General features: G+C 40.6%; 1 protein-coding gene across 1 annotated transcript in view; it reads left to right on the forward strand.

The window, feature by feature from the left end:
* Positions 1-20,070, forward strand: part of KCNB2 (potassium voltage-gated channel subfamily B member 2) — a 368,009-nt gene that overhangs the window by 27,767 nt on the left and 320,172 nt on the right. The window contains exon 2 of the mRNA XM_073631795.1: positions 12,644-13,337. Coding sequence (XP_073487896.1) covers positions 12,759-13,337 — 579 coding nt within the window. The 5' untranslated portion in view covers positions 12,644-12,758. The remainder of the gene's footprint in view (positions 1-12,643; positions 13,338-20,070) is intronic.

A 20,070-nucleotide genomic window follows, 5' to 3' on the forward strand; every position in this document is an offset into this window, starting at 1 on the left:
AGCAAAAAATAAAAACCACAGAGGTGATCAAATACCACCAAAAGAAAACTCTATTTGTGGGGGGAAAAAAATACGTCAAATTTGTTTGGGTACAACGCGCAATTGTCAGTTAAAGCGACACAGTGCCGTATCGCAAAAAATGGCCTGGTCATTAAGGGGGGGAAATCTTCCGGTCTGTAAGTGGTTAAAGGGGATATAAAGCCAAAACGTATTTTTAGTTTTGGATAAAGTAGGAAATGTTTAAGACCCCTGTCAGTTTTTTTTTTTTTCTGTCTAAATCTTATCTAGGAGATTTCCTTTTAGCTTTGTCAGTGTGCTGTCTCTCCTCCTGACAGCATGTTGCTTATTAGCACATGAACACTGCAGCACAAATGACTGGCTCCTTGTGTTAATTCTTCACCCCCAGTCTGCTGTAAAGGAACTTCAAGAGGCCGATGCCGTGTTAAACTGAGGTACCTGCACAGCTTGCATTTAATGATGTATTAATGAATAAAGTGTTGCATTAAATTGTGTACTTTATATCTGCATAGAGATTAGCTTTAACATGGACTAGCAAAAGTGATATTTTGTGAAATCCTGTCCTATCCTACCCTTTGCTGGGCTATATACTATAGTGTTACTTCTACTTTCTCATGTAAGATTCTTTCTTCATTTCTGATGTAGCACACCCCACGTAGGAGCTGCTGAGTTAGGAATCCCCACTGCTACACGGCCAGACTCACAGCATTTCCTTCATGCATTCCAACACAGAAATCAGTCCTTGTTTTTGTTGCTTCATTAGGGGTTGATAACTTGGATGGGGTAGGGAATTTATGAGATGCCCACCATGAAAAATGTCCAGAACTACAGTATGAACAAGGGGACAACTCCCTCCTTATTTACGCAAGATCCTCTTTTTCCTTCCTCCTGTACAAATTTGGTTCATATGTACAGCTCCTGCTGATCACTCCAAGGGAGCTAACAGTCTTTAGTGTTAATTCAGTAACTGCCCATTACAGGCTGGGAACATCCTCTCCTTTGTGGATAAAGCAGCACAATATGGAGTGAACAGCATGTCCTTTTGCCTTGTAGACCCTGAGCCCAGTTCTACTGCTGCAGAAGATACCGGCTTACCTGGCTGCTTGCTTCCCCAGTCCTCCCTGACTGGCACATTTTCCCAGTCCTTCCTGACTGGCACACTTCCATGGAGATTCCCCAGGGCAATGATTAAAGACCCGTACACACGGGCAGAATGTTGGGAGACATTTGGTGGTTCAAAAAAAAAAAACAGCTGACATTCTGCCTGTGTGTATGTTGGTCTGTACGGCTTCTGTCGGACGTGAATGCTGGAAAACCAGCATCCGACCGACTCTCGATCAGCTTGATGAGTCATCCAGCCCTGGCCTTTAATAAATCTGATCCAGATTCAGTGACTCAGGTTTTAATCCTAGAGCCAGGCACATGCTTTTACCTACACTACTCTTCTAGTGGCACACACTAAAGGGTGCTACACTGAATTTAGCTGAACAGATCTTGATCCACCAGTGAGATCTCAACCTCAGTACTCATATTAGTCTCCCCTCTGTCCAACGCTCAGGACAATCACTCTGACCTCTCCCATCTAGCTTACAGATGTGTTTTTCTACCAGCACACACACATAGGTCTTTCCTCTCTCTTATCCCCCCTTTATCCTGTCCACAGCAAACATTGATCTCTCAACTGTATCCTGTCCCCCAGCAAACAGTCCCCAGCACACACACATCAGTCTTGCACGTGTTTTCCACCTCCAGAACCCACATTGGTTGTTTCCTAACACCAGCGCTCACACCTCACATCCCTGTATCTAAGCAGTGAGTGCCTAGAGCTAAGTGGCCAGTTTTTAGACCAGCTGTTTCCGCCAGCAAAATTTTGAGAGCAGGTTCTCTATTTTTCCGTTGGAAAAAGTTCCTATCGGAAATTCTGTTAGTCTGTATGCAATTCTGACGCACAAAAAAACACGCATGCTCGGAAACAATTCGACGAATGCTCGGAAGCATTGAACTTCATTTTCTCGGCTCGTCGTAGTGTTGTACGACACCGCGTTCTTGATGGTCGAAAGTTCAGAGAACTTTTGTGTGACCGTGTGTATGCAAGGCAAGCTTGAGCGGAATTCCGTTGGAAAAACCATCCAAGATTTTTCTGACGGAAATTCCGCTCGTGTGTACGGGGCATAAATCTTGCACAGGTTCTTTAATTCAGAGTCAATGGCTTGGTATTTTGGACAGCTATTTTATCTAAGAGAAATTCCCAAAACATGGCCTGTTGGGGGTACTTGAGGACTGAGATTGAGAACCACTGCCTTAACACATAGGGCCCAGTCCACAGAATGTTTGCCTTAACCGCTCAGGGTCCATTCTCAAGTGTATATGCATTAACCTCTCAACCCATTCTCAAGCACATGCATGTTAACACCTGAACACCCAATTCCCTGCACATGTGCATTGATTCCTCAATGCTTAGTTCCCAACACATGTGCGTTAACCCCTCAATGCCTAGTTCCACACATACCAGGTGCTGCAACATTCTTGGCACTCCTTTCCTGCCCATATTACCAGCTCTAATTCCCTCTGCACTCCTCTCCTGTGCATGCTGGCCACCATTATGCCCTCAACACTGAACATTCTGCCAGTCGTTATACCCTTTGCACTTCTCCCTTGTACATGATGCCAGTCATCATACCTCTCTCCGCTACATTTCTGCACACACAGCAACCTTCATACCTTTCACACTCCTCTCCTGCACATACTGCCTGCTGTTAAACCCTGCACACTCCAAACTGTGTACTAACATATGCCCCATACTCCTCTCCTATGCATACTGCCTGCCGTCATACCTGTCACATTATTCTGCACACATTTCCCGCTGTCATAATCTTTACACTTTTCTCTTGTACGCACTTTCCGATAAGACACTTCTTTAGCATTGTTTGTAACATTTCCAAACTTGCCTATTCTGGAACGGGCACACTTTTGCTTTTATTTAATAGAAAGTGAATCCAAGAGCCTCAAGTTACAGAGCCATCCAGAACAAGTGTAGCAAGGCAAGACAAGGGGGTTGCATCATTATTAGTCTCAGTTCAGCTTGAAGTCATGCCTGCCAAGAATTGATCAACTGTCAGAAGAAATGCACGATGATACACTAACGAGTTTATAATCTGTTCAGCCTTCAGTCTCAAGGCCCTCTCTTGGCATTTCTAAAAAGACAATTTAAATCTATTTACATAATTTGGGTTTTTCAGTTTGTACTGGAACCATCTTGTATCTGCCCACAAATGTCTTTTGGATACTATGTAGATGTTAGCCACACATGATGATTAAAAAGTATGCAGTGAAAATTAACACTTGACTCTTGCCATCCAAGGATGCAATTGCTTTTAGCCAAAGGTTTAGTCATTAGCGGTAAAGTGCGCCATTCTAGGATGCTGCAGTGCAAATGTAATTCAGTCACAAATATATACAAACAGATAATTAGCGCTGCTGATGTTCTTAAGTACAGAATGGAGAAGAGTATTAAATATTATGATGCAAATGTCTGTGAAATATATAACAGCTCAAAGCAAAAAATAAATAAAAAATGGATGTCTGAGTAATTAAAATCCCTCTGCAAACACAACATGTTGAAGTTTGTTTTACTGTACTCCTAATATGTTCATTGCTAGTAGTACCATTCGTTTTCAGTGTGTTTGGTGTATGTGTAATACAACTAAGATCTGCTTAATTCAGTTTGAGCTTCTCTTGCAGACATGTGGTCCCAGTCAATACATGCTGCGATTACTCTATTTATTTGCTGTTGTATCACCAGTAAAGCTATATAGGTAAAACTGGAAGTACAAATGTGTTTATACCTATCTGAACTTTTTTTTTATCAGTTTTGAAGCAAAGCATCAAAATCAACTTTTTAAATGATATCTATGGATAGTGGAAAGAAAAAGCAGCAGACCAGTGAGCTTGTTTGTCATTTTGCTCTCTCCTATCAACATGCAGCTTGTATTACAGTACAACTTTTTGGCTCATTTTCCTTCCCCAAGTCTAGTCTCTGATGTACTGCATGAGTCTGATAAATCAAATTCAGGTACTTATACTGCATGAAATAAAAAGAGATGTATAGGGTTTCCGAAAAAAAAACCTTATACTAACCTAGATGGATGCAGCATTGATCTGATGCTGCCTCTGTCCCCCGCCACCTCTGCACTGACAACTGAGCAATCAAAAACTCAGATCACTTAGTTCTTCACTCCGCTCTGAGCACAGAGCAGTGAATGTCATTCACCAGCTCTGTGCTCTGCCCCTCCAGTGCTCACTGGACACTGGGCTGAGGAGGGGAAGGAGCAGCTGGTTCAGTCTCTCAGCAGCGCAGCTGAAAGGCTGAGCCAGCTGCCTGTCCAGGCATCTGGGTGGACTCTGACTGTAAAGTCTGGATCTTTCCCCAGCCTGGACCAACTGAGTGACCTAAACCGACAGTTGGCTTTAGCCCACTGTTAGCTGAAAACGAGTCACAGGAGTGCAGAACGGACTGCACTCCTGTGATGTGTAGGAGAAATATAGCCAAATAAGCTTTGCCATATGTCACCTTTAAACATGTATTTAAAGGTTCTTCATAGTCACAATTTCCAGTCATAGATTTTCCTGTCTACTCCCATTAATCTTAACAATATTGACGTTTATAAACTTTGTAAAGAAAGGGTTAGGTTTGGGTTCTTCTTGACTACAGAGGTGATGAGCAGGAGAGTTTCAGGAGAAGGACTCAGTAAAGAAAGGTACCATGGGATATGTAGTCCTTAGAAATTGAAAGTATACAGAAGAAGAGAAGCTGCAAAGCATGCAGGGAGTTGTGGAAAGAGATGGCCAGCAGACAGGCGAAACTCTGAAGATTTTTCAAGTAGGCTTTTATCTGGTTATCAAAAATAACTATTGCTTGTATTGCTCTTACAATGCTGGTGTTCTAAAACAAAAGTGTATGTTGTGACCATAGATCTCCCTTACAGATTTATTGAAAATGTGAAGCTAAATACATTTTTGTCTTTTATATCTTTCTGACGTTCAGATTTAAGGTGTAAATACCAGTTGTAACTAGTAGGAAATGACAAAAACTTTATTTGTCGCCATATGAGGATTAGACACAAGAAATTAGGTGTGTACAACAAGCATTCTTTACTTAACGGATACTTCATGGTTATTAATAGCGTTGGCACTCTGTATCTTTTTCATTGAAGACTGGTGTACAAAATGAGCTTAAGATGGGCCTGGGCAGCGGGGCCGATGATAAGGGGGTACCACCGGTCCTCCTGTATGGGTCTTTGCCAGCATTATGAATCAGATATTGGCAGAGAGGGTGATCAGTGTGGCTCGGTTCACACAGAGGGGATCAGTTCCTGTAATTGCTCTTCTGCCATACCATTACCCTTCCCTGACCACATATGATTCTCCCTGCTGCCTGTTCCCCTACTGTGAGCCCCCCCAACGCTGCCAGCTTCCTCTCTGCTCCCTCCCGCCAGCTGCAGCAGGCACAAAGGGGGATTATTTTAGGATTAAGAGCAGGGGGGTGGTAAAAATGTCATATTTACTGGCCAGTTCCTATGCTGAATGGACACACTGAGTGATTGGTAGCAATCACTCGATGTGTTGATTCATAACTGAAGTTTAGCCAACTGCATTTACTTTGCTTCGGTTGGTGAATGAACAGGAGCCTCTCATTTACATGCTTCTCTGGCCCATACAGTGTGAATGAGCATTTGTCCATATGTCTGGCGCTGCCTGTTACTGTATGAGAATGCATCGGCTGTAGGAACACAGCTGCGGGTCCTAATTTGACAGCTGTGCAGGGGAAGGTGAGTGGCCCAAATGCACACTGTCTGTGTTCTGTGCCATACACCTGCATCCACACGCCTGTCAAATAAGGAACTGTAGCTGTGTTCATATAGCTGCTGTGTCCCCATAGCATACCCTAAGCTGCCTGCACACAGCTCCAGCCACAAAAAAAAATAAAAAACAAGATTCATACTGTACAGTCCACAGCGCCCAACACCCAATCACACATAGAGCTATTTATTAAGTCAATACAGTTTTATCTTTAAGCTTTAGCAGGAATTTTGTAAGTTACATTGTGTTTTTGTCCGCTAATAATAATTTTGGGGCTCATTTACACTTGCTTCGGCTTCAACACACATTAATGGCTAGTTTACACTTGTTTCAAAACAAGGCTTCAGACAGGCTATGTTAAAGCTCCTGTCACTAAATAAAAGGGTTAGCTTGCAGTCCTGTTTACACCTACTTTTGCTTGGTGCTTCGATGTGGCTTCAATGAGGCTTTAGTGGGGCTTCGATGAGGCTTTGGTGGGGCTTCGATGAGGCTTTGGTGGAGCTTTGATGGGGCTTCAGTGAGGCTTTGGTGAGGCTTCGGTGAGGCTTCGTGGGGCTTCGGTGAGGCTTTGGTGAGGCTTCATGGGGCTTCGGTGAGGCTTTGGTGGGGCTTCGATGAGGCTTCGGTGGGGCTTCAAGCGAGATTTGCCATAGACTTCTATGGAGGCATTGAAGACGCTTTAAAGCACCACTTCAGCTACATGGGGTATAATGTTTAAAGCAAAGTCGAAGCAAAACAAAGCAAAAGCAGGTATAAACAAGACTGTAAGCTAACCATTTTATATAGTGATAGCGTTCAGAGAGCTTTAACAAAGCCTGTCCGAAGCCATGTTTTAAAGCAAGTGTAAACTAGCCGTTAATGTGTGTTAAAGCCAAAGCAAGTGTAAATGAGCCCTTAGTGGTGCTTCAAAGCGTCTTCAAAGCCTCCATAGAAGTCTGTGGCAAAGCTCACTTGAAGCCCCACTGGAGCCTCATCGAAACCCCACCGAAGGCTCATCGAAGCCCCATCAAATTTCCACCAAAGCCTCATTGAAGCACCAAGCAAAAGCAAGGTGGAAACAGGACTGTAAGTTAACCATTTTATTTAGTGACAGGAGCTTTAACTGGCGTTCAGAGAGCTTTAACAAAGCGTGTCCGAAGCCCTGTTTTGAAGCAAGTATAAACTAGCCCTAAGTGTATTTTTAGTGAAAATATTGTTTTGATATTTTGGGAAGGTAGGGGGGCTGTACAGGGCCCCATGATTTCAAACAGCAGCCCTGCTGGACAGAAACGCCATTTGTCCTCAGTGATCCAGACTCCAGACCTGACTATCTTTAGCATAGGCTCCCAGCTCCTATTAGACCAGTGTTTCTCAACTCCAGTCCTCAAGGCATCCCCACAGGTCATGTTTTCAGGATTTCCCTCAGATGAAACAGCTGTGGCAATTACTAAGGCAGTGAATTTGATCAAATCACCTATGCAAAATAATGGAAAGCCTGAAAACATGACCTGTTGGGGCGCCTTAAGGACTGGAGTTGAGAAACACTGTATTAGACCTACAAAGCACCGAAGCTGGAGAACATTGGGCAGGGCAGTGCAATAATGGTGTTCTGCAGAATATATGTACTGTTCCCTATTTAGATATTGCTGGAGAGGCTATGTGGGATAGGTCAATATTGATTTATTTTTTAACTAAACAAGCATTTATCCTTTAAGTATAGATAACTCCAGATGGAGATATAGCCCCATGGCAGATGTCAGATTTTTATTTATTTCTTATTGGACATAGGGATACTTCAAAAGACTTAAGGGCTAAACTAAACTGTTGATTTTAATCGCATGCTGTTCAGTGATTTAACCCCTGGTTGACAATTAGCTCAATTGTTAACTGGGGGGTAATGTGCTCTAAATGGGGCAGTTGCCAAGAAGTGGTGAGTTCTCTCAGTAGCATACAATTAAAATTGTCTTTAGTTTAGACCTTCTACACATAGAGGAGCAAAAGAGTCACAAATGCTACAAATGCATATTAAGAGCCTTGTCTGATGATACCATTATAAATGCCATGTGGAGTTAAGCATGACCTGCGTACTGTTTGGGTTGTTCATCATACTTTCATCTTTCTGTCTTGCTCTGATACATCTCAAGGAGATATCCCACCATTCTTTGGATGTGATGCAAGCTGTTTGAGTTTTTCTTGGTATTTTCAACATCAGGCAACTGTTTCCCAGATTTGCAAGGTTGCCACCTTGACTTTTGTTCTCACATTTACAGGTGAGGGTTCAGGCTTCATCTTTGAGCCTAAGATCCTTCAGGCAATGTTTTACCCCTAGTTTTCCAGCCTGTTGTTTTTTGTGGGTTTGTTAGCATTTTATTAGCTGTGCTGCCCACCCCTCAGTTGGACTGCTCTGTGATGTCCTGATTGTCTTTGAATTTCTTCTCTTAACAAACATTTACGAAAATAGGAATTTTGACTTACCATAAAATCCTTTTTTTTTAATCTATTTTTAAAACCTTCATTGGCCCATCTTGGTTACATGTAATTATGGATATTTCAAATCCAGAGGGCTGCTGGGAATTCCCAAATTCAGCATAGTAGTCTTTGCTACATACAGTAAGCACTGTCCTGTTGCGGATGCTGCTGCAATGACTTTCTGTCAGGTACACTAAAGATAGGGAGTGTCTCATTCGGCACCTCTGCCATTAATAAAATGTGTTGTATTTTTTTCAATAAATGCAAGTTCTATGAGGGTAGAACATGATGTCATCCACCCCTTCCCTCTATCTTATCCAATCAGAGAACATTTATTTATTTATTAAGTAAAAAAATACAAGACGTTCTCTGAATTGCAGAGGTGCCAAACAAGCATGTCTTCAGTTTACCAGATGGGAAGAAACTGCAGCAGACTAGTAACTGTTTTTGTGTTGCCTATCTCAGTTAAAACAAAATAATAGAATAACAAAATGTCTCAATTTTTTTTACTGGTGTGGGTACATTTATGTACATCAAAATATTCAATAGAACATTGCTATTTTTAGCTGTAGTTCAGTTTGAAGAAGTTTATTGATAATCTATATATACTTCCCTAAGAATCAATGTAAAATGCTGAAATATTTATGCATTAGCAAATATGTTGCTTCTGAGCTGGTAATGAAAACATACATGAGCTACAAAACCTTATAAAATGTAACTGATATACAGTAGACTTTGATTACCTTCTAGTAGTCACAAATGACAGATAACCCCAAAAACCTATCTTATCTTCCACATATACAATAATATATTTCTTTTTCTGACATTGCAGATTACTCATAAAGTACTAGGCTCATGTATGAGTCCCAAATTCATCCCTCCAAACTTTTTGAGATGCAAACAAAGGACACCTATTAGACAAATGAGGAGAAGAAATCAAATCAGGGACAGTCCCTCGAAAATCAGGGACAGTTGGAAGCTTTGCTAAAACGAATCCCTAAAATATCATAAACGTTTTCACATGTTGATGTAATTTCAAAAATACATTCAATCTTTCCAATTATTCAGATTTTATTAAGAAAAACCTGGTAATCATACCATGAAGGTCCTTGTTTAGGCCATCCATGTAAAGAGGGTGACAACTGTCTCCCAACTGTGCTCCTACGTTGTCACCCTGTCATCCATACCCCTGGTTGAGACCACGAGTGGCTGTGCCTACAAACATTAAGCAGGCATGTTCCTTCATGGTCATGCTCAGAAATTTGGTCCAAACCAAGGATGTGCAACCAACACTGGAGAGAGTGCATGTATACAGAATTTGGCAGAAAAAAAAAGCTGCAGGAGATTGGCAGTCCTAAAATGCAATAAATAAGTAAAGTGAAAACAGTATTTTACTCTTTTTAAATGGCAACCGTTTATTGTACATACTGCTTTAGGAATTTAAATATTATCTAGTTTGGTTTTAGGTCTACTTTTAGCTTTCAGTTCTGCAATACAGCATGGTGAGCTACATACATGCAGGCAGCAACTTCATGCAGATAAGATACCTGGTAATAATATAAAGCAGGACCTCAGTGATGTGGGTCAACAGTGCTAAATAATGAAGGACTATGCTGTCCATGTATGCAATGTCATAGCTTCATGGAAAAACTGGAAATTAATACATTGTCACAGAAAACACTACTAGAACTAGTTAAAAAATAATATAAATATCTAATTGGTTGGCTCTGGTGAGCGATACACATCCCCTTCCGGCCTCCTTCTGGAGGCCTTTAAGAGGGTGTTAATGCCAGGAGATGGAGATGATTGATGCGACTGGCTCTCATAATGATCACATGATTGGGAGGTCATCCAGCTGGCTACCAATCACAAACAGAAACCAAGAGCTGTTGGTGACAGCTTGGTCAGAGTGCTGGGAGGGTGCAGCAAAGAATCTCAGACCCCTATGGACGTATATGTTTGGCAGATTGGTGTTAAGACCCACCCAGAGGGAAGGGAATAATATGTTTTTGAAGTGTTTGCTAAAAATAACAGAAGGCCATTTAAAAGATTATTTTTCTCTAGAAGCCATCATTTTTCATAATGAACCAGTACTTCTTACCATTGTTTACCAGCTCATAGAAAACCATCTTATCACTCCAGCACAAGCATGACTAATATATGAATATTATATATTATGCCACTAAGGAAAAGGTTTGTCTCATGACTATTGTTTCAGCTTATTGTTCCTCTTTGATGTAACTAGTCAATTACTAGAGGCTGTATTCTCCTGAATATCGGATTAGCTGATGTCATACAAACAGACATAATCACCAACTGCTGCAGATAGATGAGGAAGGATATCAGTAGGTCATTTTTAAAAAATCCATTATGATAGTTTTTAGTTATTTAGATAACCACAAGCAAATGCATTTAGGATAACACATTTTAAAGCTGTGCTTTTTCTTTATTTATTATTATACTGCTTTTTTTAGGCAACACATAAAAATTGTATTTTACAAATAACAGATACGTTATGGCAACAAAATATCAGAAATATCATGATGAATCAAAGAACACTGTAATCTTCCGCTTCTGTTATCAGCATAATTACATTCAGTGTAATCGTGTTCTAATAGTAACAAGCATCCCAATGCATTTTTATCAAATGCTAACAATGCATGTTCACAACCTAGCAGATGGATATGAGCCATACTACAGTATAGTACAATGCAGACAGTAATGAGCCATAATACAAGTCCAGTTTAAAGTGATATTGAAGGATCAATTTTTTTTCATCTTAAATTAAAAAAGATGTTACACTTACTTGCTCAGTGCAACAATATTGTACAGAGCAGTTCCTTACCTCATCTTTGGCAGTGCCCGCTGGTGCCACCCGTTTCTCCTCGAAAGGGGGCCTCCTCAGCAAGCCCGGTGCTAAGGGGGCACCAGTGCACGCATGCTGGCGAACCGGGCTGTGTGCATCCATAGACACACACAAGCCATGCCTAAGGCCCCCGCTGCTCTCAGTGTCTCCTGTCAGTCCAGGATGTGAGGGAACAGTGCTACAGTCGGGGCAGTGCTGGATCATGAGAGGTGCCAGATAAGTGTTTAGGGATGAGGGGTAGGGTAGAACCGGTAGTAGGTTGTTTTGTAACCTAAATGCAGAGAATGCATCAGTATAAAAAAGCTTTTGAGTTTAGAACCACTTTAAAGGAGAACGCCAAGCAAACAGCTTACTATGCAGATGAAATACATATTTCTGTCAAAAGGATTTATTTCTTCACTTCTAGTCCTGAGATTTTCACCCCCTTACCACATAGCATAGTCCTATCTGGCAGGTCAGGAGACCTGTCTCTTCCTCTACTGCAGTTTAGTAGCACTCAAAGGTCTTCCCTTTGCCCCCGGCATGTAAGTGGACAGTAAAAGGAGAAGAAGCAAACTGATGAAATCAACTCTCTGTTGCTCTGCTTTCCCCTCCTATCAGCATACACTTATTATCACATAACATTCTCCCTCCCCCCCGTCTGGGTTCTGCTGTACAAGGACTGCAAGAGGCTGATTCTAGATCAAATTCAAGTACCTACACTGCTTGCATTTAAAAAGTACGTTTCATGATGTATTTACAAAAAAATAGAATGGCATTAATTTGTGTATTTTACTGGTATATCTGCATGGAGTTAAACTTTAGTATGTTTGATATAATCTGTATTTCTGTCTGTATTTCTGTAAAGGAAAATCTGAATCACTGATGCTGTTGGAGCTTCAATGCTATTGCTTAGGTAGTGATGGCCACAGGTCATATAACTGTGTACACAAGGACTTATTTAACAAGGCTTTGCAAACTGCAATGATGACACGGTACCCTCAGCAACTAATCACATTTCACTTTTAATCTGGTAATTAAAGATACTTTCTGTGTGGTTTCTTGTTGATAAGTCTAATCACTATCCATTGCTAGCTTTTTTTCTGGAATCTTTACTAAAGTTGTCTGTGATATATATATGTGTATATATATATATATATATATATATATATATATATATATATATATATATATAGGATTCTGAAGCCATAGACAATCAAGTGCAATCCACTAGCAGGTTCCATTCTGCTAATCCAAGAAAGTGCTAAATAGAAAAATAGATATTTATTTCCAAAAGCAATGGTTCGTGAGTGTGTACAAGAATATTGGTTTTGTTAAACTTGCAACACCTACAACTGTTTTTCAAATTTTTGAAAATATACAATATAAAATATACAATGCCCGAAACCTATTCTTTTTTGGTTCGTTCACTTGATGCATTGTCAGATTAATCTGATTTTCTGTATATTACAGATTGAAGTGGGTCACGATCTTGCTGAAAACCTTCCTGTAGTTTATGAAAATTCATCAATATCTCCCATGATTATTTATTTCAAGAAGTTTGACTAAGTTCTGTGTTTTACACAACATGGCAGAAAAAGCTCCGCCTGGGCTGAACCGAAAGTCTTCAAGATCAACACTTTCTCTTCCACCAGAACCTGTGGAGATAATCAGAAGCAAAGCATGTTCCCGTAGAGTGAAAATTAACGTAGGAGGCCTAAATCATGAGGTGTTATGGAGGACTTTAGACCGTCTACCAAGGACTAGACTAGGAAAACTGAGAGACTGCAACACTCATGAAGCTCTCCTAGAAGTTTGTGATGACTATAACCTCAATGAGAATGAATATTTTTTTGACCGCCATCCAGGAGCTTTTACTTCCATTTTAAATTTCTATAGGACGGGGAAATTGCACATGATGGAGGAGATGTGTGCATTGTCATTTGGCCAAGAGCTTGATTACTGGGGGATTGATGAAATCTATTTGGAATCATGCTGTCAGGCCAGATATCACCAAAAGAAAGAACAGATGAATGAGGAGCTTAGAAGAGAAGCTGAGACCCTAAGAGAGAGGGAAGGGGAAGAGTTTGATAATACATGCTGCCCAGACAAACGGAAAAAACTCTGGGACTTACTGGAAAAGCCAAATTCATCAGTAGCTGCAAAGGTAATGTGCATTATTGAAATAAATAGTATTTTGTGATGTTCCATCCTCGGGTCAAAACTCAAAAGCAACCCGTGCAGCCTGCAACATAGCTAAAACTGTGTTTGCATGGACTATAAATTCTTAAAGGTTAACAACTTCCGGACTTTTTACTAGACAGGAATCATTGACACATGTTGGCATTACAGGCCTAATCCAGCAAAGGTCTTTGGCATACCAGAGCAAATAACTGTAAATTTACAGTATATGGCAATACTTTTCGGGACTGCTTTCAGAGTCACACTCAGGCTTCACACAGCTACTGAGGGAAGCAACTCAGCTCTAAGACCCCTTTTACACTGGGGCGCTTTTCAGGCATTTTAAAACAGCGGTAAAGCGCCGCTAAAACTAGCCCACACCGCTCCAGCTAATGCCTGCACCACCCCAGTGTGAAAGGGGTCTAAATTGTGAGTCAGAGAAAGTAAATTCATTTTTTCTTGGAGAAAGGCTATGTATTGACAAGCATAAGAGATTGTTACCAAACTAGTTCATGGTGTAAACACATAAAGTAAATGCATCATTATTCCCTTATTTAAAATAACTTAGCAGCACTTAAGTAGGATAAATAATTGTTAAAACCTTTGTATCTTTTAAAACTTTTTTATTAAGAAATTGGGAATTGTAAAAAGAACTTTTGTTGAGAAAAAAACATTCCCCTCTGTGTGATCTGTGTACATTGCAAGGATTTTAACTAACTTTGTTGCAGATTCTTACCTTTTGTTATTCTAAAGAAATCACTATGTGTTTCTCTGTGCTGAGTCTAATGGGAATGGTTTCATAATTGTCAATCAGCTGTGCACCTGCAGGGTTCTAATGAGGAAAATTGCTGGGTCTGCATTCCTTTAGAAGTGCTCCTATTGGGAGTATCTTACCAAAAATGACATTTTTGTTGTAGGGGATGCCTGATATCTGACTTGTATCTTAGTGCAGACTTCTGGGAAAATCAGTGAGCCAATCACACAAGCAGGAAATTATGTTTCTCGGGGGGGCGTTCTGTAGACATTCTGTGTACAGAACACCTCCAGGTAGCCATATTGCATTGCATTTTACAGAAAATTACAGAGCTGCAGATTGAAAAGGAAAGGTCTTTTTAATAACATGCAATTACAGTATGACATGTGTCGCAATTGTATATGCAATATTATTTTTTTATTTGCTATTTTATTGCTATGTTATTTTTTAATTGCTATAGCACCAAAACAATCTGAAAACTCAAATCATATCTATAGCCAAAACATTTTTTTTTTACTTTTGGATAAAGTGGGGAAGGTTTAAAACTCCTGTCAAGTTTTACTGCTAAGATGAAATAAAAGACAATCAGCGCAAACCAAATAAAAAGATAAAATATGCAGGCTGAACACTAGGAGGATAACACCAACCTCAGTGACATACAATAGATAAAATAAGTGCAGCGCAAAGAAATGATCACAGAGTAATAAATAATCTAATTAAACTTTTAGAGATAAAAAAGTCCTTAAGTAATAGAGAAATGGTAAAATGGCAGGTAGCTCTCTTCTGGGGAAACTCATAAAAGGCTCTAATCCAAGCGGTAAATGTGGAAAGAGATTGTGCTTACCAGATCCAGTTGACCCCTTGATTATAGGGGGTCCAAAACAGCATGAATGGATCCGTGGCAGACTGCTGGGCTAGCTGTCATCTGCAGGGATCTCCTCAGGTCTGTAGTATGAAGCTGATGTACCGCTGAATACTCTTTCTCTCAATATGGCAATATCCTTGGGAGATGGGGGGAGGTCCGTGTGGAGATGCCGGGCAGAGAGGTAGAGATCCCCAGGGAGAATGAATGACATAAAGAATAAAAATATCTAAGAGCGATCCGTAGGTAACTAATGGTCCAAGTTTATTAGGTCACTTTAAAATGGGAGAGGACGCTAGCAGAGCGCCAATGAATACAAGCACTTGCGGCAGTGTTATATGATGGGACAGACTGTTCGTGTCTGAACAGCTGTCAGCAAGAGAAGGCTGCGGGTGGCGGCGGTCAAACAGTACCGCCCTCGTACGCGGCGTTACGTCAGAAAGACTTCGTCAGCTGACGAAGTCTTTCTGACGTAACGCCGCGTACGAGGGCGGTACTGTTTGACCGCCGCCACCCGCAGCCTTCTCTTGCTGACAGCTGTTCAGACACGAACAGTCTGTCCCATCATATAACACTGCCGCAAGTGCTTGTATTCATTGGCGCTCTGCTAGCGTCCTCTCCCATTTTAAAGTGACCTAATAAACTTGGACCATTAGTTACCTACGGATCGCTCTTAGATATTTTTATTCTTTATGTCATTCATTCTCCCTGGGGATCTCTACCTCTCTGCCCGGCATCTCCACACGGACCTCCCCCCATCTCCCAAGGATATTGCCATATTGAGAGAAAGAGTATTCAGCGGTACATCAGCTTCATACTACAGACCTGAGGAGATCCCTGCAGATGACAGCTAGCCCAGCAGTCTGCCACGGATCCATTCATGCTGTTTTGGACCCCCTATAATCAAGGGGTCAACTGGATCTGGTAAGCACAATCTCTTTCCACATTTACCGCTTGGATTAGAGCCTTTTATGAGTTTCCCCAGAAGAGAGCTACCTGCCATTTTACCATTTCTCTATTACTTAAGGACTTTTTTATCTCTAAAAGTTTAATTAGATTATTTATTACTCTGTGATCATTTCTTTGCGCTGCACTTATTTTATCTATTGTAAGTTTTACTGCTATCCTGGGTTCTCTCTTACTTTGTGATCTGTGGACCACCTTTTTATACACAGGTATTGCAATGAAGGTAAAACCACAAAGTAAAAGATCAGCACAAAAAGACTCATAGTGTAGTAATTCAGAGTATTTGTTAATACAATAACCTAAAAAATCTCACTTACAAGCTTAGAGCACAGAGTGGCAGAGCAGCAGCAGCTAAGAGGATCCTGGATCATAGCAAAGGACCCCTAGCCCTGGTCATGGGTAGAATCAGTGCACCCAGGCAGCCTCAGGATAGAAGAAAGAGTGGCTCAGATATTCAGGTGATTCACCATCCAAGACCCGCTCACGAGTACTCTTCCCCCAGTGGTGATGTCACAGTAATGCAGAAACATGTTTTGGGGAGGGCTTCACCTTCATCAGCCTTGTCATGAAGGTAAAGTCTATTTTACACCTGGTTTTCACAGATGTTATCTATATCTATTGCTAAAGAGCTGTGATATAAGATAGAGGAAGCAATAAAGAGCTTATAACAGCCCCTATGCACAGATGTTTCTCAATGAGATAGCAAGAGGAATGGCACGGGTCAAAAAAAAAGCAATCCTTTCTCTGGAAAAATATGATTCATAGGGGTCTTAATGATTCTAATTGTCATACATGTAGAATTTTAAGACTGTTGAAACAGAGAAATACACTGCAACTAACTTCAAATGATCACAAGAAAGGCAGACACAATGTGTGATTTATGATATCAGTTTAATAGCATATAGACAGCTTGTGCAGCTTCAGAAACTAACACTGGCTATACACTAGTAGAATTTCATTTGAAATGTTTGTTTTAAGCACGTTCCTTCAATTTTATAATTGTAAAGCCTGGTAAACACTATCAGATTTTTTGTCATTTAACCCAGCCAACTGAACTGAAAAAACAAAGACACTCGGGAGGAGCTTGCTGTCTTTCACTATCTAAAGTTAGTGCAGCGATATCTCCACCGAGCTATTGTGCTCTGACAGGGGGACTGCCCCTGCCAGAACACACTGGTCAGTGCTTGCAGCCATTACCTGCCAGCACTGATCAGATGCCGATCGGTTTTCCAGCAAGCTCTTTTGACAGAAGTTGGCTGTTTGGAAGACTGGTGTACACACGGGCCGAATGTCAACCTTTTTCTATTGAACTGGCCGGTACCGGACTGTATTCAAATCCGTGTGTACCAGGCTTTAGTGGGGGTCAAAGTGACGTCCCTTTTAGATTGCAGTGAAGAGACAATTAGAAGGAGCAGGATGAAATTTTTTTTTCTGAAATGAACAAATTTCTAACAGTGAATGTGTTTTTGTTTGAGAAAGTACATTCATTCCAAAATCAAAGGTTAGAAACAAAGTACTTTCAAATGACATTCGTCAAGTTATCAAATGTACCGATGAGAATTTTCATACAAATATTTGTATAAACATTGGTTCGAACATCTACTATTGTCAACTTTTGACCACTTTGTTAATAGGTTATAGTTATCTTAATCTGCTACCGTAGCATTAGAAACAATAGAAAATATTTATTCTTCTTTAAGACCCATCTTAATCCACGGGGCTAATCTAATCTTATTCTAGAAAAGTCTCAAAATGGGCAGTACCCCACCACTATAGTAAGCCTTTGGACTGATCAGTCTTGATCTCTGCGTGTTGCTTTTTGTTGTGTATGTTGTTGATATACCACTGCCAAAGGACATTTTGGTTTGGCTTGCTAGATTTGTGTGGAATATTGCACCAATGTGTTTCAAATACATATACTTGATTTTCCCTCCCTTTGTCCCATCTACCCAGCTCTAGCTATATAAGAACAACAAAGTTAAAAGGATAAGTGTACTTTTGTGTTAAAAATAGAACAAAACATTATGTTTCTATTCTTATCTGGTTCATTCTGTCTTTAATGCCAGGAGTCATGAGACGATGATTTCCATGCAGCAAATGCCTTTAGTTCAGTCTAAGGAAAGGTCCATAAACACAGCGAACAGCTGCAGAAAACAGGGATCTTTGTAGTACTGTGCTGAGAACATCCCATATGAACGCTGCCAACCACACATTATCAAGTTTTAGAAGCATAAACATGTAAAGGTATCACAAGATGCCCTAATTGATGTAACTCCTATCAAACAGAACCTAGACCAGCCTCATATTTGGATGATGGAATAATATAAAAAGGAATTGCAATTTCATATCCCTGCTCTAGTGTTTGAGGCCAAATCTCAAAGAATAGGACATAGAGGGCAGAATATTTAAGTTCATATCTGCCTTGGTTTATTAGAATCAGTGACACAGTAATAGAGTCCTCTGAGTTTTCTCTGACTCTGCTGATCTTAAAACCTTTTCAGCTCAGTGAAGCCCTAGAAAGTATTGAAAGCATCAGAGCCAGGCAACTTTAGTTGGGGTAAACCATTACTAGAAGTGCTCCTAGAGGAACCCCTAAAATTTCAGATATCAGGGAACCCTCAATAAAACCAATTCATTGGGGGGTCAATGACAAACAAACCCCTTACAGAGGTGGTCAAAATGTCATAATTGGTGTCATGACATTACATCTGTGCAGGCACCATCAAATGGGAGGTGATTCAGCCACAGTTCAAGGAACCCCTAGGAACCTCTGGAGGTACCCAAGAGTTCCATGGTACCCTGGTTGAGTATGGCTGCTATAGAGAGTACTGAAATACATACATGTCTCCTCGAGATAGCAGAATAATTTTTCCATTGAATGATAGTCATGTGACCAGTGCAGAGGTATTGATTATGTGATCTCTTATGTTCAGGAAGAATGTTGCAGTCAGTAGCTCTGCTTGAACACGTATCCTTTACTTTGATAAGGCCCATGTGAATAATGCATTAGTCACATGACTAGCACCAAAGGGAAGGTCAAATTTGGGGGATTCAAGGAGAAACACAGGTATTTTAGTATGTTCTATAGTCAGAATTCAGAAATGAAGAATGCAGGCCCCCTTTATTAAAGAGCAGCATGTGAGGTGCCCTAATGCATTGCAAGTGATTATCTTTAATTTGTTATTACTGCGTTCTTCTGTTGTAAAATGAAATCTGATTGGGTACTCTGTTTCTGCATCTTTCAATATTCTTTGTTTTATTTTAGTAATGAAAAACTCACAAAACACCATTGAAATCTGAACTGACCACATAACATCATAATACATTCTCAGAAATGCTACGCCCACAAACAAACCTACTCAATATATATAAAGGGGTTAATTTACTAAAGGGAAATACACATTGCACTACAAGTGCACTTGGAAGTGCAGTCCCTGTAGATCCGAGGGGGTCATGCAAGGAAAATAAAAACAGCATTTTTGCTTGTACATGATTGGATGATAAACTCAGCAGAGCTTCCCCTCATTTCAGAACTTCACCTCGGATCTACAGAGACTGCACTTCCAAGTGCACTTGCAGTGCACTTTTAGTGCAGAGAGAATTTGCCTTTAGTAAATCAACCCCAAAGTGTTTAATAAAGGAGACATTCAGGTCATTATTGAGAACTTTATAAATGGGTAATGCTATTTAAAGGAAAAATTCCCTGCTGTATTTTTGTTTTCATAGTCAGCAAGTTTCACTGAGCAAAAGCAATACCCGCTTGTCTAAATACCTTAGCTAATCACTTAGGTACATTATAGGACCATGTACACTGTATGATTCTGCACGAGTGAATATAGACTTAAGCAGTGAATGTGACTTTCACCAAACATTGACTTGTGGTGGACCAACCACTGTTATGTAAAACCACATGCACCTTGAAGATTGTTGAATGTCAGATTCACTGCTTTATAAATATGTTACTAAAGCGTCGTACACTACTAGTTTTTTTTTTCATTCAAGCCAGCGGATTTAACGGAAAAAAAACTGACCGCTCAGGTCGGAGCCGCTGTACTAATAAAAAGTTAGTACAGCGATCTCCCCTGCTGTGCTATTGTGTTCTGACAGGGGGGTGGACCCACCACCAGAACGCTCTGG

Source organism: Aquarana catesbeiana, linkage group LG05, assembly GCF_042186555.1.
Source record: "Aquarana catesbeiana isolate 2022-GZ linkage group LG05, ASM4218655v1, whole genome shotgun sequence".
NCBI lineage: Eukaryota > Metazoa > Chordata > Amphibia > Anura > Ranidae > Aquarana > Aquarana catesbeiana.